The sequence below is a fragment of the Gobio gobio genome, assembly GCF_949357685.1.
Source record: "Gobio gobio genome assembly, chromosome: 21".
Classification (NCBI taxonomy): Eukaryota; Metazoa; Chordata; class Actinopteri; order Cypriniformes; family Gobionidae; genus Gobio; species Gobio gobio.
Window position 1 is genome coordinate 22411201 of NC_137117.1, and position 17582 is coordinate 22428782.

Consider the following 17582-nt stretch of genomic DNA (forward strand, 5'->3'; position numbering starts at 1 on the left):
CGGAAAAGGGTGGCTTGCCCACTTCAGGTTGGTGGACAGTTCCTGCCTCGAGTGGAGGATCTTGAGGTCTTGTTCACGAGTGAGGAGAAGGATGGAACGGGAGATTGACAGATGGATCGGTGCAGCTTCTGCAGTAATGCGGTCGATGTACCGGTCTGTCGTGGTGAAGAAGGAACTGAGCTGTAAGGCAAAGCTCTCGATTTACCGGTCGATCTACGTTCCTACTTTCACCTATGGTTATGAGCTGTGGGTCATGACTGAAAGGACAAGATCCCGGATACAGGCGGCTGAAATGAGCTTTCTCCGTAGGGTGGCTGGGCGCTCCCTTAGAGATAGGGTGAGAAGCTCGGTAACTCGGGAGGAGCTCAGAGTAGAGCCGTTGTTCCTCCACATCAAGAGGAGCCAGCTGAGGTGGCTCGGGCATCTATTTTGGATGCCTCCTGGACGCCTTCGCACGTCCCACCAGGAGGAGACCCCGGGGGAAGACCTAGGACACGCTGGAGGGATTATGTCTCCCAGCTGGCCTGGGAACGCCTTGGGGACCCCCGGAAAAGCTGGAGGAAGTGGCTAGGGAGAGGGAAGTCTGGGCGTTTCTGCTTAGACTGTTGCCCCCACGACTGTTGCCCCCGCGACCCGGCCCTGGATAAGCGGAAGATGATGATGATGATATTTCTAAATGTGTAGGAACTTGATACATTTTGTCACTGAAAACCAATTCCTCCAGTGTGACACCATATCCTGATTTTAAATCGGGCAATTCCACTGACAAGTTTAATTAGTTGAAGGACCCCATTCAAGGTCATGTTACTGTGAAGACAATGATGTGCACATGGTAAGATTTTGTCTCAGAATCGTTCAAATATTTTTTCCAAATTCACTTTTTTGGAAGCACTATAAAAGTGTCAATTTCTGTTGTCCTTTGCTGCAACGCCCCTATATTCTTAATTCTTTCAGGACACATTTCAGTAAACAAAAAAACAGTGAAAGAAATGACAAAGTTAGTGACCCTTTATATTTTATCAAACATCAGACTTCACACTACATATGCATTTTTTTTCTTCAAAAGTGTTTTACAAAAAAAAAAGCATTTTTACTGCTTATTTGTCAACTATCCATTTACAGTTGTCTTGACTTCAGAGCAAACAGAGCGATGTTGTCTTTACTGTCCAAATACTTTTGGAAGGCACATTACTATCACATCACTTTACTGTCACTTTTGATCAATTTAATGCAATAATAAAAAATTTAAAATTACGGACCTAAGAACTTTTGAAAAGTAATGTAAGGCATAATTTGCATAGTGTTCATTGTTTTCACAAAAATAAAACCCTAACAGTGTTAGAAATCATATATATAACATAGGGGCATACATAACACTACTTTATGTTAGCTAAATTGTCATTTGGGAGGGCAGATTTTAATTAATTTTAAGCATTTATGCAATTTTGGGCAAATTGCTAATATTCAGCCCTAGTGATCTCAGAAGAACACGTTGAAAACTGAAGTAATTACACTGCTTCATTTGAAGTACTGTAACAGGAAAACAATAGGGCACTGAGTGACATAAAGTGACATTCACCCAGGAGCCCCCTCAGCACAGGGCCAGTCGTGTCTATATTTGGCCCGAGCAGTACGGTATGTGAAGAATGACCTCTCGCATACAAACGCGCACAACTCATTTTAACCGTATTTCTAGCTACATTTCCACGATACAAATGTGTTTCGCCAATAAAAAACAAACGGATAAATGGCGTTTAAAAATTGTTTATCACTTCCTCTCGTGACGTCACTGTGTTTGTGTTGAGCGGACACACTGGCAGATTAGCTACAAACTTGCAGCTGTTTTCACTTCGTGCAGGTAACGTTACTGTTTTAATATCTAATCGTCTTCGATTATATACTTTACGGTTTGCTTTTTTTTTTCGTGCACTCACTCCTAAGAAGATCCAGAGGTAAGAACGTTTTATTTTACGTCCCGTTTATCGAAACTAGCTACAAACGGCTAACGTTAGTTCACTCCGGTTAGGAAACGTACAGAAAGGAATAATAAACATGAACACAACACTGTCTTTTTTAAAAAAACATTTAATTTATATGCAACCAGATATCTTTGTTTACTAGCACTATTAAGCTGCCATGTTTTAGACTTTATTTGCTTGTCAAAGCTTGTGTGTTTTTGCTAGCAGAATGATCTGTCAGGCGACCTTTTGTTGACAGCATGACAACAAGACGCGACGAACAGCACGCAACCCGTTTGCCTTATTTATCTGCATAACCAGCTGTATGAATATCTTGATTAACATTTATAAGACAGGATAGAGTGTGTCAGGCACCTGCTACACGCAGAATTTTATTATGGCTATAAGCAATTTGTCAATGGTTTTCATGGCTGATGCTTCATTTAACCCACCAGAGTATTGCCTAGACCTAGACGGAGGACCGAGATTTGACTAAATTAAAAATTATTAAAATGTTTCGAAGAGATGCAGTTTTTTACCCTTATGTCATATGAAACATAGAATTTAATAAATGAATAGATTTTTGAAATTTAAGGAGTGAAAATTGGAATAAATAAAAGCAACAATCTATACATGATGAAACAATAAAAAAATGGGTGGCCTACAATTATGTAAAATGGATACAATTAATGTACTTTTTTACTTTAAATTACAGGCAAATATAAAAACAATGTACTATTTTGAAAACAAACATAATTTATTTATTATTTCATTAATATTAATTTGACATCTATTTATTTTGATAAATAAGTTAATAATAGTGCGGTGGAAAAATTAATCGGGATTAATCGCATTCAAAATAAAAGTTTGTGTTTACATAATATATGTCTGTGTACTTCTGTGTATAATTATTATGTATAAACACACGTGCATGTATATATTTAAGAACATTTTTATATATTAAGATAAATTATATATACAGCAAATATTTCTTAAATACAGGGAGTGCAGAATTATTAGGCACGTTGATTTTCTGATCATATTTTTTTTCCAGGCACATTTGACCAATTCCAAACCACAGTAATCCTAATAACTACTATTGATTTAGTATTTAATAATGTATAAGTGATATATAATTGTTCATGAAGGCTGGAAATGAAAATCACCTTATATTCAGGTGTGCAGAATTATTAGGCATGTTTTCTTTTACAGATAAATTGAGCCAAAAAAGAGATTTAACTCAGACTGAAAAGTCAAAAAGTATTAAATGCCCATGAGAAGGATGCAATACTAATGCAATACTAGACATTGCAGTTAAGGCATGACCATTGGACAGTGAAATGCTCGTTGGGTCAGCAGGATCTGACAAAAACAGGTGGTGAAGAAAAGACACCTGTTAACTGCAAAAGAATGAAGAATTAAGGTGAAGAATTAAGGGTGAAACCATCAGGAACCCTTTAGTCTCCAGCGCCACCATTTTCCAAAGCTGCAACCTACCTGGAGTCTCCAGAAGTGCAAGGTGTCAGGATCTCAGAGACTTCAGTTAGGTAAAGAATCCTAAAAAATGACCCCCACTAGATAAGAATCACAAGCTGAAGTGTTGTAAAATACATGAAGAATGTTTTTTTATAGGCTTTATGGACAGATAGGTTGAGAGTGACTCTTGAAGGACCAGCACCACATCCTCTAGTACCACTGTTTGAAGAATTCATCTTCCAGAATCTGGCAGTACGTTTTGGGAGTTCATTTTTAGTCCATCTCTGCAAAACGGACTTCAGGATGGACTAAAATGAACTCCCAAAACGTACTGCCAGATTCTGGAAGATGAATTCTTCAAACAGTGGTGCTAGAGGATGTGGTGCTGGTCCTTCAAGAGTCATTCTCAACCTATAAAACCTATAAAGCCTATAAAAAAGCAGTCTTCATGTATTTTACAACACTTCAGCTTATGATTCTTATCTAGTCATTTTTTAGGATTCTTTACCTAACTGAAGTCTCTGAGATCCTGACACCTTGCACTTCTGGAGACTCCAGGTAGGTTGCAGCTCTGGAAAATGGTGGCGCTGGAGACTAAAGGGTTCCTGATGGTTTCACCCTTAATTCTTCACCTTAATTCTTAATTCTTTTGCGGTTAATAGGTGTCTTTTCTTCACCACCTGTTTTTGTCAGATCCTGCTGACCCAACGAGCATTTCACTGTCCAATGGTCATGCCTTAACTGCAATGTCTAGTATTGCATTAGTATTGCATCCTTCTCATGGGCATTTAATACTTTTTGACTTTTCAGTCTGAGTTAAATCTCTTTTTTGGCTCAATTTATCTGTAAAAGAAAACATGCCTAATAATTCTGCACACCTGAATATAAGGTGATTTTCATTTCCAGCCTTCATGAACAATTATATATCACTTATACATTATTAAATACTAAATCAATAGTAGTTATTAGGATTACTGTGGTTTGGAATTGGTCAAATGTGCCTGGAAAAAAAATATGATCAGAAAATCAACGTGCCTAATAATTCTGCACTCCCTGTATATACATGCATGTGTGTGTATTTAGATATACTACATAATTATACACAGTACACACATATTATGTAAACACAAACTTTTATTTTGAATGAGATTAATCACGATTAATTTTTCCCCAGCACTAGTTAATAATAATGAAAATGTTAATCATCTGATTTAATATTTATAATTTTTATTGACATTTATCTATATATTTTGAGATTTGTCCGATTATTATTATTATTATTATCATCATTAAATATCATTACATAAATTGTATAAGTGGCAGTAAAAACACGTTCATTGACAATCAGTAGTACTAAATACTAATTTGGTATTAAAGAGAATGAATTATTCCTAATGTAACGATATTACTTGTTCTGTCAACATCATTCTCTTTTTAATGTTGTTAATCGTGTTGTTTTTTCTAGGATAATTTTTCTCACTTTCACAGCCATCTCATCTCGGTGTGGCGTCACCCAGTCTGGGTGAAATGTCCTTTAGTTCCACATGAGCTCTACTATGTGGTACATCATGCAGAGTATTCAGAGCAAATACTCATTGTCGGAAAGACTAATCCGAACCATAGCAGCCATTCGATCCTTCCCACATGATAATGTGGAAGACCTTATACGCAGGGTAAGTTCTGTTACCAAAGCTTTAGAAAGCTGTTTTGTGTATTGCATTCTGAATGAAAATGTGCTCCTCTCACAGGGAGCAGATGTGAACAGGATGCATGGCACGCTGAAGCCGCTGCACTGTGCCTGTATGGTGGCTGATGCTGATTGTGTGGAGCTTTTGCTGGAGAAAGGCGCAGAGGTACATCATAGAGCTTAGAAACCAGTGATTTCCCAAAATTCAGCGTTTTGACTATTTAAAAGGGAAGCGTGCAATTTTGGTGCTTCTAGTGACGAAGAACTTGTTAATGGGTCAGTGACAAGTAAGCAATTATACAATACAGAATTGGAAAGGTCTTTTAAAATCTAGTTTAAGGGTGCTTTCACATCTCTAGTTCGGTTCATTTGGTCCGAACCAAGGGCAAACAATTATACATTGTTGCATTTTTCAGCTTTTTTGGTTCCTTTTCACACCACACTGATGGCTTTGGTCCAGTTGAAAAGAACCAAAATGCAGTCACATGACAACATCCACATCACTCATTTGCCATGGCGTATTTCCTAAACTGTGACTGCGCGGGCTGGTTTTGTCCCTGGTCATAATCTATTACATTGTTTGTATACACCACAATATACAAACAATACATTTCTATAATGAAGCGCAGTTGCGGCTTGAAAACAACGTTCTAATGCACTGCAAACTGTGAGTTTTCGAAAGTTGGGACCTAATATGGTCATCAGACCAAATTTCTATGAGGCTCCGCACCTCCTCACTACTCCAAGTTTGTCCGCGATCTGCCATGCTAAAGTGCAAACTGTCAACAAACACTTCCTCATCCCATAATGCACAGCGCAGCTGATTACGGCAGCTGGTTTAGTCCAAAAATGATCAGTACTTTTTGCAGTTTGGTCTGTTCGAGGTCGGATCATGTTCTCACCGCAAACGAACCGCTCCAGAGTTAGTTTGAAAGCGTACAGAGACCACCTCTTCAAGGAGGTCTCGGTACGCTTGTTTGGTCCGCTTTTGGTGCGTACCCGAGTGCGATTGCTGCTTTCACACCTGACCAAACGAACCGCACCAAAGGGGAAAACGAACTCTTGTACAATTCAGCCGAACTAAATGAGGCAGGTGTGAAAGCACCCTAAAATGTTCTCATATGTTTACCACTTGACATTTTTAGAATGTAAATTAGTGCTGTCAAATCGATTAATCGCATCTATCATAAAAGTTTGTAAGTGAGTGTGTGTATATACAGATATAACACACACACACACGCATAAAATAAATTAACAAACTTTTCTGTTAGATGCGATTTAATAGCAATTAATCGATTTGACACTTTTGCCCCCATTTTTCATGAGCTGACTTTTTCTAAGTACACAAAAGGCCTATTTCTCTCAAGTATTGTTCACAAATCTGTGTTAGTGAGCACTTCTCCTTTGCCAAGATAGTCCACATGTGTGGCATATCTGATTAGACAGCATGATTATTGCACATGTGTGCCTTAGGCTGGCCACAATAAAAGGCCACTCTAAAATGTGCAGTTTTACTGTATTTGGGGGGGTCCAAAAAAAAGTAAATATCTGGTGTGACCACCATTTGCCTCACGCAGTGCAACACATCTCCTTCACATAGAGTAGATCAGGTTGTTGATTGTCGGCATATTTAAAATTAAAAGCAAGCACATTGTAGGTGATTTTTACCATCTCATTCTCTCACATAGGTAAATGCCTTGGATGGTTACAACCGCACCGCCCTGCATTATGCAGCGGAGAAGGACGAGGGTTGTGTGGAGCTGCTTCTAGAATACGGGGCCCAGCCAAACGCACTGGATGGCAACAAGGATACCCCACTGCACTGGGCCGCCTTCAAAGATAACCCAGAGTGCGTACGGGCCCTGTTGGAGAGCGGCGCGAGTCCGAATGTCCGCGATTACAATAACGACACGCCCCTCAGTTGGGCGGCCATGAAGGGCAACCTAGAGAGTGTACGTGTGCTGCTCGAGTACGGCGCTCAAGTCCACGTCACCAACCTAAAGGGCCAGACGCCCATCTCGCGGCTGGTGGCGCTGCTGGCTCGGGGCCTGGGCACAGAACAGGAGGAAGAGTGCCTGGAGCTGCTTTGCCGTGCCGCGGGGAGGTTCGAGATCCGCAGGGCCGACGGCTCCTTACCACGCGAGCTCAGTAAAGATCCTCAGCTACTGGCTCGACTCACTAACCTGGTAGCCCAGCCCCCCTCGTTGCGAGCCTTGGCACGCTGCGCCGTTCGTAATAGCCTGGGAGTGCAGTACCTCCCGTCTGCGGTGAAACAGCTACCGCTTCCAGAGTCAGTGAAAGAATATGTGCTCCTCAGAGACTGAGCGAGAAGACTGTCCTTAATGTCAGGTCGTGGAGGAGGTAGATGTCTTCTGTCTATGTGAACATGTGAACATGTGATTGTAATCAGACTGCAACCTGAAGCCTGTATATTCATATACAGTGAGTGAATATGAGAGGAAGTTCCCTTTTTTTGTTGCTATAATGTCATCAAGCTAATTCAGACTTGGGTTGCAGTACGATAATGTACTTTGGTGCACAGAAATAGTGGTCTGGTAAAAGAGAGAGGTGTCGATAATGCATTTATGAACCCATAATGTTAAAATAGAAGCAGATGTGTGATATGTGAAATATTCTAAATGCAAAGACAAGAAAATAATTAAAAAAAATATTGTTTACCAGTAAATCCAGTGGAAACAAAATAACAATTTAACAGCACTTATAAGTTATAATCATATATTACATTTTTGTGTTTCGAACTTCTACTTTAAGTTTTTTAATGCAGTAATATTTGATGGTTTTTAAAGGTAATAACTGAATCCCTCTAGATAAAGTTTTTAAAGACAAATAAATATTAACGTTTTTGTTAAATCATTTTATTAGGTTTCCCAGTCATTGAAAATAAGTTGGAAAAGATGTAGTAAATTTGCCACAAAACAACCTTGTTTTACATTTGTTTACTAATCTGTGGCATTTTGGAGCAGGGCAATATAAGAACACTTTATTGGATTTCAAACCAGTGTCTATTTCTGTCCCTCTATCACTTTCCTACTCTCATGATGCATATTTCTCATGAAAACTACCTTTACTGCCTGATTTCGAGTGTTCTTTTTTTTTGTGGTGCTGATGATTGCAGAAAATGAGCTGTGCTTTTACGTTTGAGATGCAAACAGAAACACTACGAACCTTAACTAGAATCTTCTGTCTATATTGGGAATGTTCATTTTCTTTCAGCCTCACAGTGTCACGTTAGCATGATCATTCCAAATGTCGGCAGACTGTGAATGGGATGTCTTAAATTCATTGATGTCAACACTTGTCACATTTTGTGAACCCCAATAGATTTTTTGCAGCTCTGTTTTCATTTCTCTGTTGTTACATTGCTTGATTAAGAAGTATGTAGTGCTTACATCTAGTTTTATGCATGCAGACTAACCAGTAAAAGACTTCATGCATTGTTCAAGCGTTTTACTGCAGTTATTTCCCCAAATCAAGTGAACCGTGAACGTGCTTTGTCAATGTCATGAGACCTTATATGAGCTATGTGTGTTTTATTTTTTTACCAGTAGGGGGCGCTGGAATACCACATGACACAAAACAATCAGCTAATAAAGCTACAAAATTTTGTCATTTGCCTTGTTTGTAAAATAATTTTACATAGAAAAATACTGTCACATACTGTGAGTCAGGAAAAATCTAATTTTTATAATTACCTATATTTACCCTACTTACAGTAGCTAAACAACCAGCCTTTATCTATTAAGACTATTTTACATTAATTGTATTAACTGCAAAAAGTAAACATTGTACATATGATTGTTTTTTTTTTTTTTTTACATTTGCTGTATGGTACTAAGATTTAAAAAACACTCTTCGTGAAGCCATGGTTCTGTTTTCTGAATAGGAAATTGAATAATGAGAAAAGAGCATACTTTTATTGCGTATACTTATCGTTTTGATTCCTTACTTCAGCAAACACTGTTTGTGTTTTCCATCATGCTTTATTTAAAATCCTGTCCAAGCACAGGATGTCCTCTTTACGAGAATGTAAATCGACAGGAAGGAAACTACAGTAGGACTGAATAAAGGCCCTCTGCAACTAACCTTCCTGTACTTTCAAAGCCCTCACCTTCAGTTTACATCACGGTTTTCATCTTCATCATTGCTTACATAGTTAATCAAGAGCAGAGGATTGAATCACTGAACAATTGTGAAGAGAGACAAGCCGAGATTGGAAAACATCATATTGTTCATAATCTTAGGGTATGAATAATTAAAAAACAACAACAATCCATTTCAGAATAGTAATGTGAAAATTACTTTATATTTTTTTAGATGTTTTCTAAACCTTTTTATTAACAGAAACCAATGAATTATATTACAATAATTGATGATACATTCTGTGATTCCAGAAGTTTCAACTGTATGTTCTTCAATATAAATAGTTGCTGATTTTCAGTTTACATCTTTATTTTGTTTTTATTTTTTAAACTATTAATACATTTTATATAATTTAAATTGTATTCGACTTTAATGTTTAATATTATATTATTAATATTTAAAAAAATAATAATAGTACCATACAAAGATTTTTTATGTTTATTATGTAACGACCTGGAATAAATCTAGCAAATGAACTTGCATTAAAAAAAACGTATCCTACGAAATACAGATGGGAACAATACATTCTAGACATTTATTTTAGTTATTAACAAGTTAAAATTCTATTTTAAAGTTAGAACATTCACATTCATATTAACATCCAAAGTTCTTGTCAAAATCTTTACCATTATTATTACAGTCAGAGAATATATCAGCTAGAAATCTTTATTATAATTTATCATGTCTGTATCATCATACGGAATTACACACACACACACACACACACACACACACACACACACACACACACACACACACACACACACACACACACACACACACACACACACACACACACACACACACACACACACACACACACACACACACACACACACACACACACACACACACACACACACACACACACACACATTTAACATTTCAGAAGATACAAACGTTTTACATAATGCTTTGAAGAACGGATCGTAAACACCCCAGGTGAACATAGACAGTAAAAGAAAGCAGGTGAAGGACTAAGGTTGTGTGACGCCAAAATCTCGCGATACTTCACGGGGAGGGGCGTGTCAGATTCCAAGAGAGGAGAGAGAGAGAGAGAGAGAGAGTGGGATAGAGGGGCGCTGTGGTAAGTTTGTAAACATTCTTATTCTGTCAAAAATGTGGAATCGATGATTGTCTGGATTTGAAACAATGTCCAAGCGTTATTTATATTCGTAAAAAAGGGTTGTCTGTGATCCAGAGTAACTTTTACGAGGCGACTGTGCGGCTGTCAGATTGGCAGTGGTCTTCCACCGAAGTCTGCGCGTACACTGCAGCTCGTTCAGGGCTCTTGACAAGCGAGGGCAGGAAATCTTAGGAATAGAAAAGTGCCCCTAGCCGTCATTTATTACTACTTTATACTACAGAGTTGAAGTTTAAAAAAAAAAGTGTGTCAGTATAAGTTTTTTTGCTTGTATAATATGACACGTTAGATACCACAGTTATTTTGGTTGTTCAAAGTACTCTTTGCATACTTTTGTTTCTAGCGGGGGGGGGGGGGTGGGGGGGGAATAAGCGGCCTGTAGACGCTGTAAGTCCGTGAATTCCATTTTTTGAGTGGGATTTCCGTCCGCCAATGAGACGCAACTAATAATCTTGATTGACGTTTGTTGTAGCCAAACAGCAATTAGATATTTTTGATTGACGCGCACGTGACCAATCAGAACTACGTTAGGGCGGGCACATACGGGAAAAGGTTGGCTTTAAAGTTGGCATGTTCGCAAGACATCAAGTTAGCATAGGTTTGCTAAATATTTAGCTACGTTTATTCTCGGCGATGGCACTAGAAACGAACGTTATTTTTTGGTGTAATGCAGTAATCCAACATTAAAGGTAGAAATTGCACATTAAAGTGTCAGAAAATTATATTTAAACCAAAACCTCGCAAACGGCCGTTTTGTTTTTAGTTGCCATAAGTACATTTCCTTAAACAGTTCTATTTTAGTTACATGCAGAAGCAATCATGATTTAAAGTAGGGTACATTTCAGAGATGTATGAGTATTGCTGCTTCTCAAATTTTCAACTAAACATTTTTGCTGAAAGGTTTAGTACATGCTTTTCTGTAATTACTATATGATTAGATAGATGTTTTTTGTCATGAGTAAATATAAGAGGTCAACCCCACACAAATGTCAGGATTCCTAAATCACAATATTCGCTTGCCATTTAAACAAACAATACTTGTTTATGGTTTGTTTGTTTGTTTGCTATATAAATATGTTCTACAAAACAAGCACATGCTGTTGATTAGTTTGTTATCCCAAGTGTTGTGGGTATTTGGCCAAGATCATTCAAATAAAACAAAGATAATGCGAGCATTTCACATCTTTGCACATAATGCATATAGTGTGTAGAGATGCCCCCCAAAACAGCTGATAACAATCAACTTGATTTCTTCTGAGCGTGTCAATGTCCCATCTTAGTGCCTGTAAACACCATCTGTACGTCTGAGGACCTGTAATTGTAGATATAGGTCATCTTCACATGGCACTTGCTGAATTCCAATAATGTTACTCTTTGGAATGACTGTATGTCTCCATATAATACATCATCCTCTCAGTAGACATATTTGCTTGTGCACTAGTGAGCATTTTTGCAGCTGTTACAATAATTGCTTCACAGCGACTTGATTAATGAGAGCTCGGAGCCTTGCTTGTTGCTTTCGCCTCTGCTATAAGGCATCATGGTGGTGAAGACACAATGTGAAGACGTTTTACAGGAAGGAACTGCATATGCCAGTTTGACGTCTTTCACATGATGAAATCGGCTCTGTTTCTTACTTGTTAAACCATGCTCTGCGATTAAACGTCAGTGAACTGCGATTGAAGGTTTATGTTTTGATTATGTAAGTTGTCCTGGCAACAACAGTTGTATATAGAATAGTATTATTGACAGCACGTTTGTCCGGATGCATCAATAGAGTAATTGAGGTGACCAAATAACACTGTTTCAAATTTCCAGCAGACCAAATAACAGACTGTTCAAATAAAACAGACAATAAGGGTAGACTGCCAGCCGTACTTGAGTTGATTCTGGGCATCCGTGCTCTTCTAAAGTTATGTAATATTTGGTCTGCTCTAAGAGGTGTGTCTAAGAAGAATTACTGTGAGAGAGCTCTCAAAGATTGAGGGAGATACTCCATTGTAGAAGTAATGAATGGACAATGTGGGTGGCTGCTGGAAAATGTTTTCGTCCATTTTGCCAAACACATCAGGCTTGATGGATTGCTGTGATTTTGGGATCATTAAAATATGATATTCACATGCCATCGTGTTGCTGTAATGTTTAGAGAACCAGTAAAATATGCCAAAATTGATTTGGTATGTCCATTATAATATAATTAGCAGCTCTTTCAGAACATTGCCATACAGCTATATAGCTTGATATTTTTTCCCAGGCTTTTATAATCTTGATGGGTTTTGACTGTGTTTTGGAGTCATATCATAGGAACCATCATCTTTCTTGATGATACATGGTAGTTTAATGCAAGAAGTAAAATATGGTAAAAAGTTCTAAAAACAATCTAGTTATGAAATTTTTTTTGCACTAAAGTAACACAACATTGATTTATTTTCATTTATATACACTGCCGTTCAAAAGTTTAGGGTCAGTAAGATTTTAATTTTTTTTTTTGAAAGAATCTTATGACAATATCAAAATACAGTAAAACAGTACTGTGAAATATTATTACAAGATAAATAACTTTTCTATTTGAATATATTTTAAAATGTAATTTATTCCTGCGATAGCAAAGCTGAGTTTTCAGCATTCTTCAGTCACATGATCCTTAAAAAATGCTGATTTTATTTCCTCTTATTATCAATGTTGATGGTTATCGATGGTTGTGCTGCTTAATGTTTTTCTAGAAACTGTTAAAAAAACATTCAGGATTCTTTGATGACTAGAAAGTTAAAAATAACAGGATTTATTTGAAATGGAAATCTTTTGTAACATAAATGTCTTTACTGTCACTTTTAATCAATATAATGCATCCATGCTCTACTAAAGTATTAATTTCTTTTAAACAAATCGTACTGACCCCAAACCTTTGAACGGTAGTGTATGCACCGCACCATATTACACAACTATACATTAATTAACAGCAATATTTACAATTCAATTTGAATTACATCAGTGTTGCGTAATACTATATCGCCAGCAAAATAATTGCAATATATCGTGGATATTTGATATATTTCAACTAAATGCAGGAATGAAGAAAAACGTTTGGCTTGTGTTGACTTGTGTTGACTTGTAGCATGTCCAACATTGTTGTAGCAGCAGTATAAACTGATCTGAAGAGAATTATCGCTTTTACGGAGGGGGACTTTGGAGGGGTCTACATTGTTCCTACCAGAATACAGGCCCTGGGGATTGCATTGGGCTACATTGTGTATTTCCTCACCATGGATTTAGCGCTGGGCACACTGCAGTCATGCAGACATGGATCTAAAGTTTCATTTGTTCCATTTTACAAAGCTCAGGTTCACAAGGTTACATAAATCCAAATCGGCCATAAAACGCACACCCCGCACCTCTTATCCCCGACACTATCCGCAGCACCCTTGGCCTTTACCTGCGAGTTACCGAACACCCTCCAAAACCGCTCGTTCCATTCTCTGCTCCCTGCCCCCCTTTTCTGTCGCTCCCTTTTTGCGGGGTCTCCCTTACTCTCTGGCAGCTCACTCTCCAGATTCCTCATTCTTGGCTCCAGCTGGAGCTATTAATACAGTTTGTTTTGTCAGTTTCCTAGCAGACAGCATCAAACAGTGCACGCCTGAGGCAGATTATAGCCGGACCTCGCCACACCGTCCACCTGCTGAGTAGGAGAAATCCAAGTTAACAGCAGGATGCTGCTTGTCCCCATGTCAGACCCAATTGATCCTGAGGGACCAGGCTTAGATGTTAAAAAATGCATGTATTTCACAGGGATTTTTGAGGGTAAATGTGAATTTGAAAAGCCACTGAAATTAATAACATCCTGAAAAATAATGGACATTTCTATAGTGAATATAAATGCTCTAAAATACTTCACAGCTTATAAATTCAATCACTCTCTATAAAATGATTCGTTTTTTTTATGATGTTTTTAAATAATGCATAATGAGTAAACTCATCCATGGTACTGGTAATAATGTTGGTTGTTCCTGTGTGATCTGGTATGACTCCTCATTTGTAAGTAATTTCGGATAAAAGCTTCCTTTTAATGATTCAATGCAAATATAAATGTAAATGCAAAAGTCATGGAAATCCATTAGTCAAAAGGTGTGGGAACCCTGAATGCATTGCATTTTTAAAAACTCAACCAAAGCAGTGAACTGCTAGTACTGCCAACTGTCTTCCTGTTTAAATAGTTGATGATAGACGAACCCAGCTGTTCTGTTTAATCAAAGATGGATGTTGTCAGAGCCGTGGCCTAGCAACTATCACTAGTGCATGCAGGGACACATTGAGCTGTGGTTCTCATGTAGGGGACTCTGGTTTGAGTCTGGTCGTATCAGTTCCTCTTTATCATTTTCTGTCCTGTCTCTGCAATCGCTATCAAAACAAAAGGTGACAGAATGGCCAAAACCGCAGCATTTTCAATGTAGCAAAACCAGAAATAAAGTTTGGATAGTTGGGTAATAAGCTTGGTATGCCATTGTGTTCTTGGGGGTTAAATTAAACCAGTCATAAGTTCTTCTGCAACTTTATCAATATTTCAGCCAAACATATTTTACAGATTGCTACTTTAGCATCCTTTTTGGTCACTGTGAAGCGTGCCCACTCTGCTTTTTTTTTGTTTATCCACATTGTGTTCACAAAATAAATGCTGACGAAATTGAAAAATGGTTTCATTCAATGGTTTCGGCCCTCCAAAACAAAACTATTTTATCTAAAACTGAATTTTTTTGGGCTATTTCAGCCAAATATTTTCGGTTGCCAACATTTTTTGTGACATGACGTGAAGGCCTTGTATGGTAGTAACCCATATTTGGAAATGTTGTCCTCTGCATTTAACCCATCCAAGTTAGTGCACACACATTTAGGAGTGAACACACACATATTGCAAACCATGGACACACACCCCCGGAGCAGTGGGCAGCCATTTTTATTTAGCCATTTATTTAGGCCACGACTGCCCCTGTCATTTTAGGTGCAATTTTGTTATAATGCAGACACTTTGAAATGTTAAGAGAATGTTGTTTGATTTAATAAAGGGTTTTATTTAGAATTTGTTGGAAATAATTCAGTACAAATGTTTAAATGCTTCCCATGCTTTTATATTGCAAACATATTCTTAATCATAACAGGAAGTGGACTCTTTGTGAATAATCTATCTTGGCTGTATTTTTTGTGTTGGATGGTCAGTTGGGTTGTAGCCACTGATCTATATAAATGTAATTTAAATAGATCAGTGGTTGTAGCACACATTGATGCAGGTTGGCCGATCTCTGTTTGTCTGATTTATTGTGATGGTAAACTTTAGAGAGTGTGCTCCCCTAGTTCGAGGCTTACTGAGATGCGGACACTTTACCAAGGGTATAACGAATGGGTGGTTCTCATTTGTATTTAGACACTCTCATTCATTTCTCTGACCAAACTGTCTGTGTGTATTGCAACCAGACCGAAAGCTCTGGCACCAAGCTGTTGGCTCACTTGTAGAGCGTGTGAGGTCTGCAAGGAATCAAGCTGCTTAGCTTGTACGCCACTTTGATCTCGGGCGTAATAGGAAGGGCCTTTCAGGGGCAAACAAGATGCAGTTATTTTCTTTATGGAAAACAGAGCAAGGGTCTTGGCAGTGGCTGCTTGTTTCAGCTTATAACTGCACGTCCCTCCACACGGGACATTTGAACAAAAACACAATTGAAATAATGATGTGGACATTAGTGCTTATGTTTAGTTATATTCTAATTCATTCACCCCTCCAATAATCCATACATCAATCCACCAACCACACTCCAACCCATCCACCCACCCAACCACCCATCCACCAACCCATCCATCCATCCACCCACCCAACCATCCATCCATCCATCCATCCATCCACCCACCCAACCATCCATCCATCCATCCATCCATCCATCCACCCACCCAACCCATCCATCCATCCATCCATCCATCCACCCACCCAACCATCCATCCATCCATCCATCCATCCATCCACCCACCCAACCCATCCATCCATCCACCCACCCAACCCATCCATCCATCTATCCACCCACCCAACCATCCATCCATCCATCCACCCACCCAACCCATCCATCCATCCATCTATCCATCCATCCATCCATCCATCCATCCACCACCCATCCACCAACCCATACATCCATCCACAAACCACATACAAACCCATCCATCCATCCACCAACCACACACCAACCCATCCATCTATCCATCCACCACCAACCCATCCATCCATCCATCTATCCACCACCCATCCACCAACCAACCCACCCATCCATCTATCCATCCATCCACCACTCACCCATCCACCAACCCATCCATCCACCACTCACCCATCCACCAACCCATCCATCCATCCATCCATCCATCCATCCACCCAACCCATCCATCCATCCACCAACCCCATCCACCCACCCAACCACCCAACCCATCCATCTATCCATCCATCCACCACCCATCCACCAACCCATACATCCATCCACAAACCACATACAAACCCATCCATCCATCCACCAACCACACACCAACCCATCCATCTATCCATCCACCACCAACCCATCCATCCATCCATCTATCCACCACCCATCCACCAACCAACCCACCCATCCATCTATCCATCCATCCACCACTCACCCATCCACCAACCCATCCATCCATCCATCCATCCACCCACCCAACCCATCCATCCATCCATCTATCCACCACCCATCCACCAACCAACCCACCCATCCATCTATCCATCCATCCACCACTCACCCATCCACCAACCCATCCATCCATCCATCCATCCACCCACCCAACCCATCCATCCATCCACCACCCATCCACCAACCCCATCCACCCACCCAACCATCCATCCATCCACCACCCATCCACCAACCCAACCCATCCATCCATCCACCACCCATCCACCAACCCCATCCACCCACCCAATCACCCATCCACTCACCCACCTGTCCATACATCCACCCAACCATCCATCCATCCATTTTAAATATACAGTTTTTTATGTATAATTTTTTGTACACAATTAATTTGCTAATTTTTTTGTGGTGTTGCCTTATTCAGTGTGTTGAAAACTATCTCAGGACATTAGCATTTTTACATTTGGCTTTGGCTGGTGTGTCACATC

The 17582-nt window shown here is 39.1% G+C and overlaps 2 protein-coding genes across 7 annotated transcripts in view; both read left to right on the forward strand.

Moving 5' to 3' along the window:
- The first annotated feature begins 1556 nt into the window (after window positions 1-1556).
- On the forward strand, window positions 1557-8751 carry asb8 (ankyrin repeat and SOCS box containing 8). Of its 5 annotated transcripts, none has more exons than XM_079803329.1 (4): window positions 1557-1635; window positions 4900-5107; window positions 5183-5287; window positions 6810-8751. In XM_079803329.1, the coding sequence occupies exons 2-4, from the start codon at window positions 4979-4981 to the stop codon at window positions 7443-7445; spliced, it is 870 nt and encodes a 289-aa protein (XP_079659455.1). In that variant the 5' UTR covers window positions 1557-1635; window positions 4900-4978; the 3' UTR covers window positions 7446-8751. The 5 variants fall into 5 exon arrangements, with proteins under 5 accessions (XP_079659455.1, XP_079659453.1, XP_079659454.1 ...); XM_079803327.1 differs by having other exon boundaries at window positions 1578-1952; XM_079803328.1 differs by having other exon boundaries at window positions 1600-1858.
- Window positions 8752-10312: 1561 nt separating this feature from the next.
- Window positions 10313-17582, forward strand: part of atf7a (activating transcription factor 7a) — a 37716-nt gene continuing 30446 nt past the window's right edge. For both annotated transcript variants that reach the window (XM_079803324.1, XM_079803326.1), the window contains exon 1: window positions 10313-10369. The gene's annotated coding sequence lies outside the window, so the exon portion shown is untranslated. The remainder of the gene's footprint in view (window positions 10370-17582) is intronic.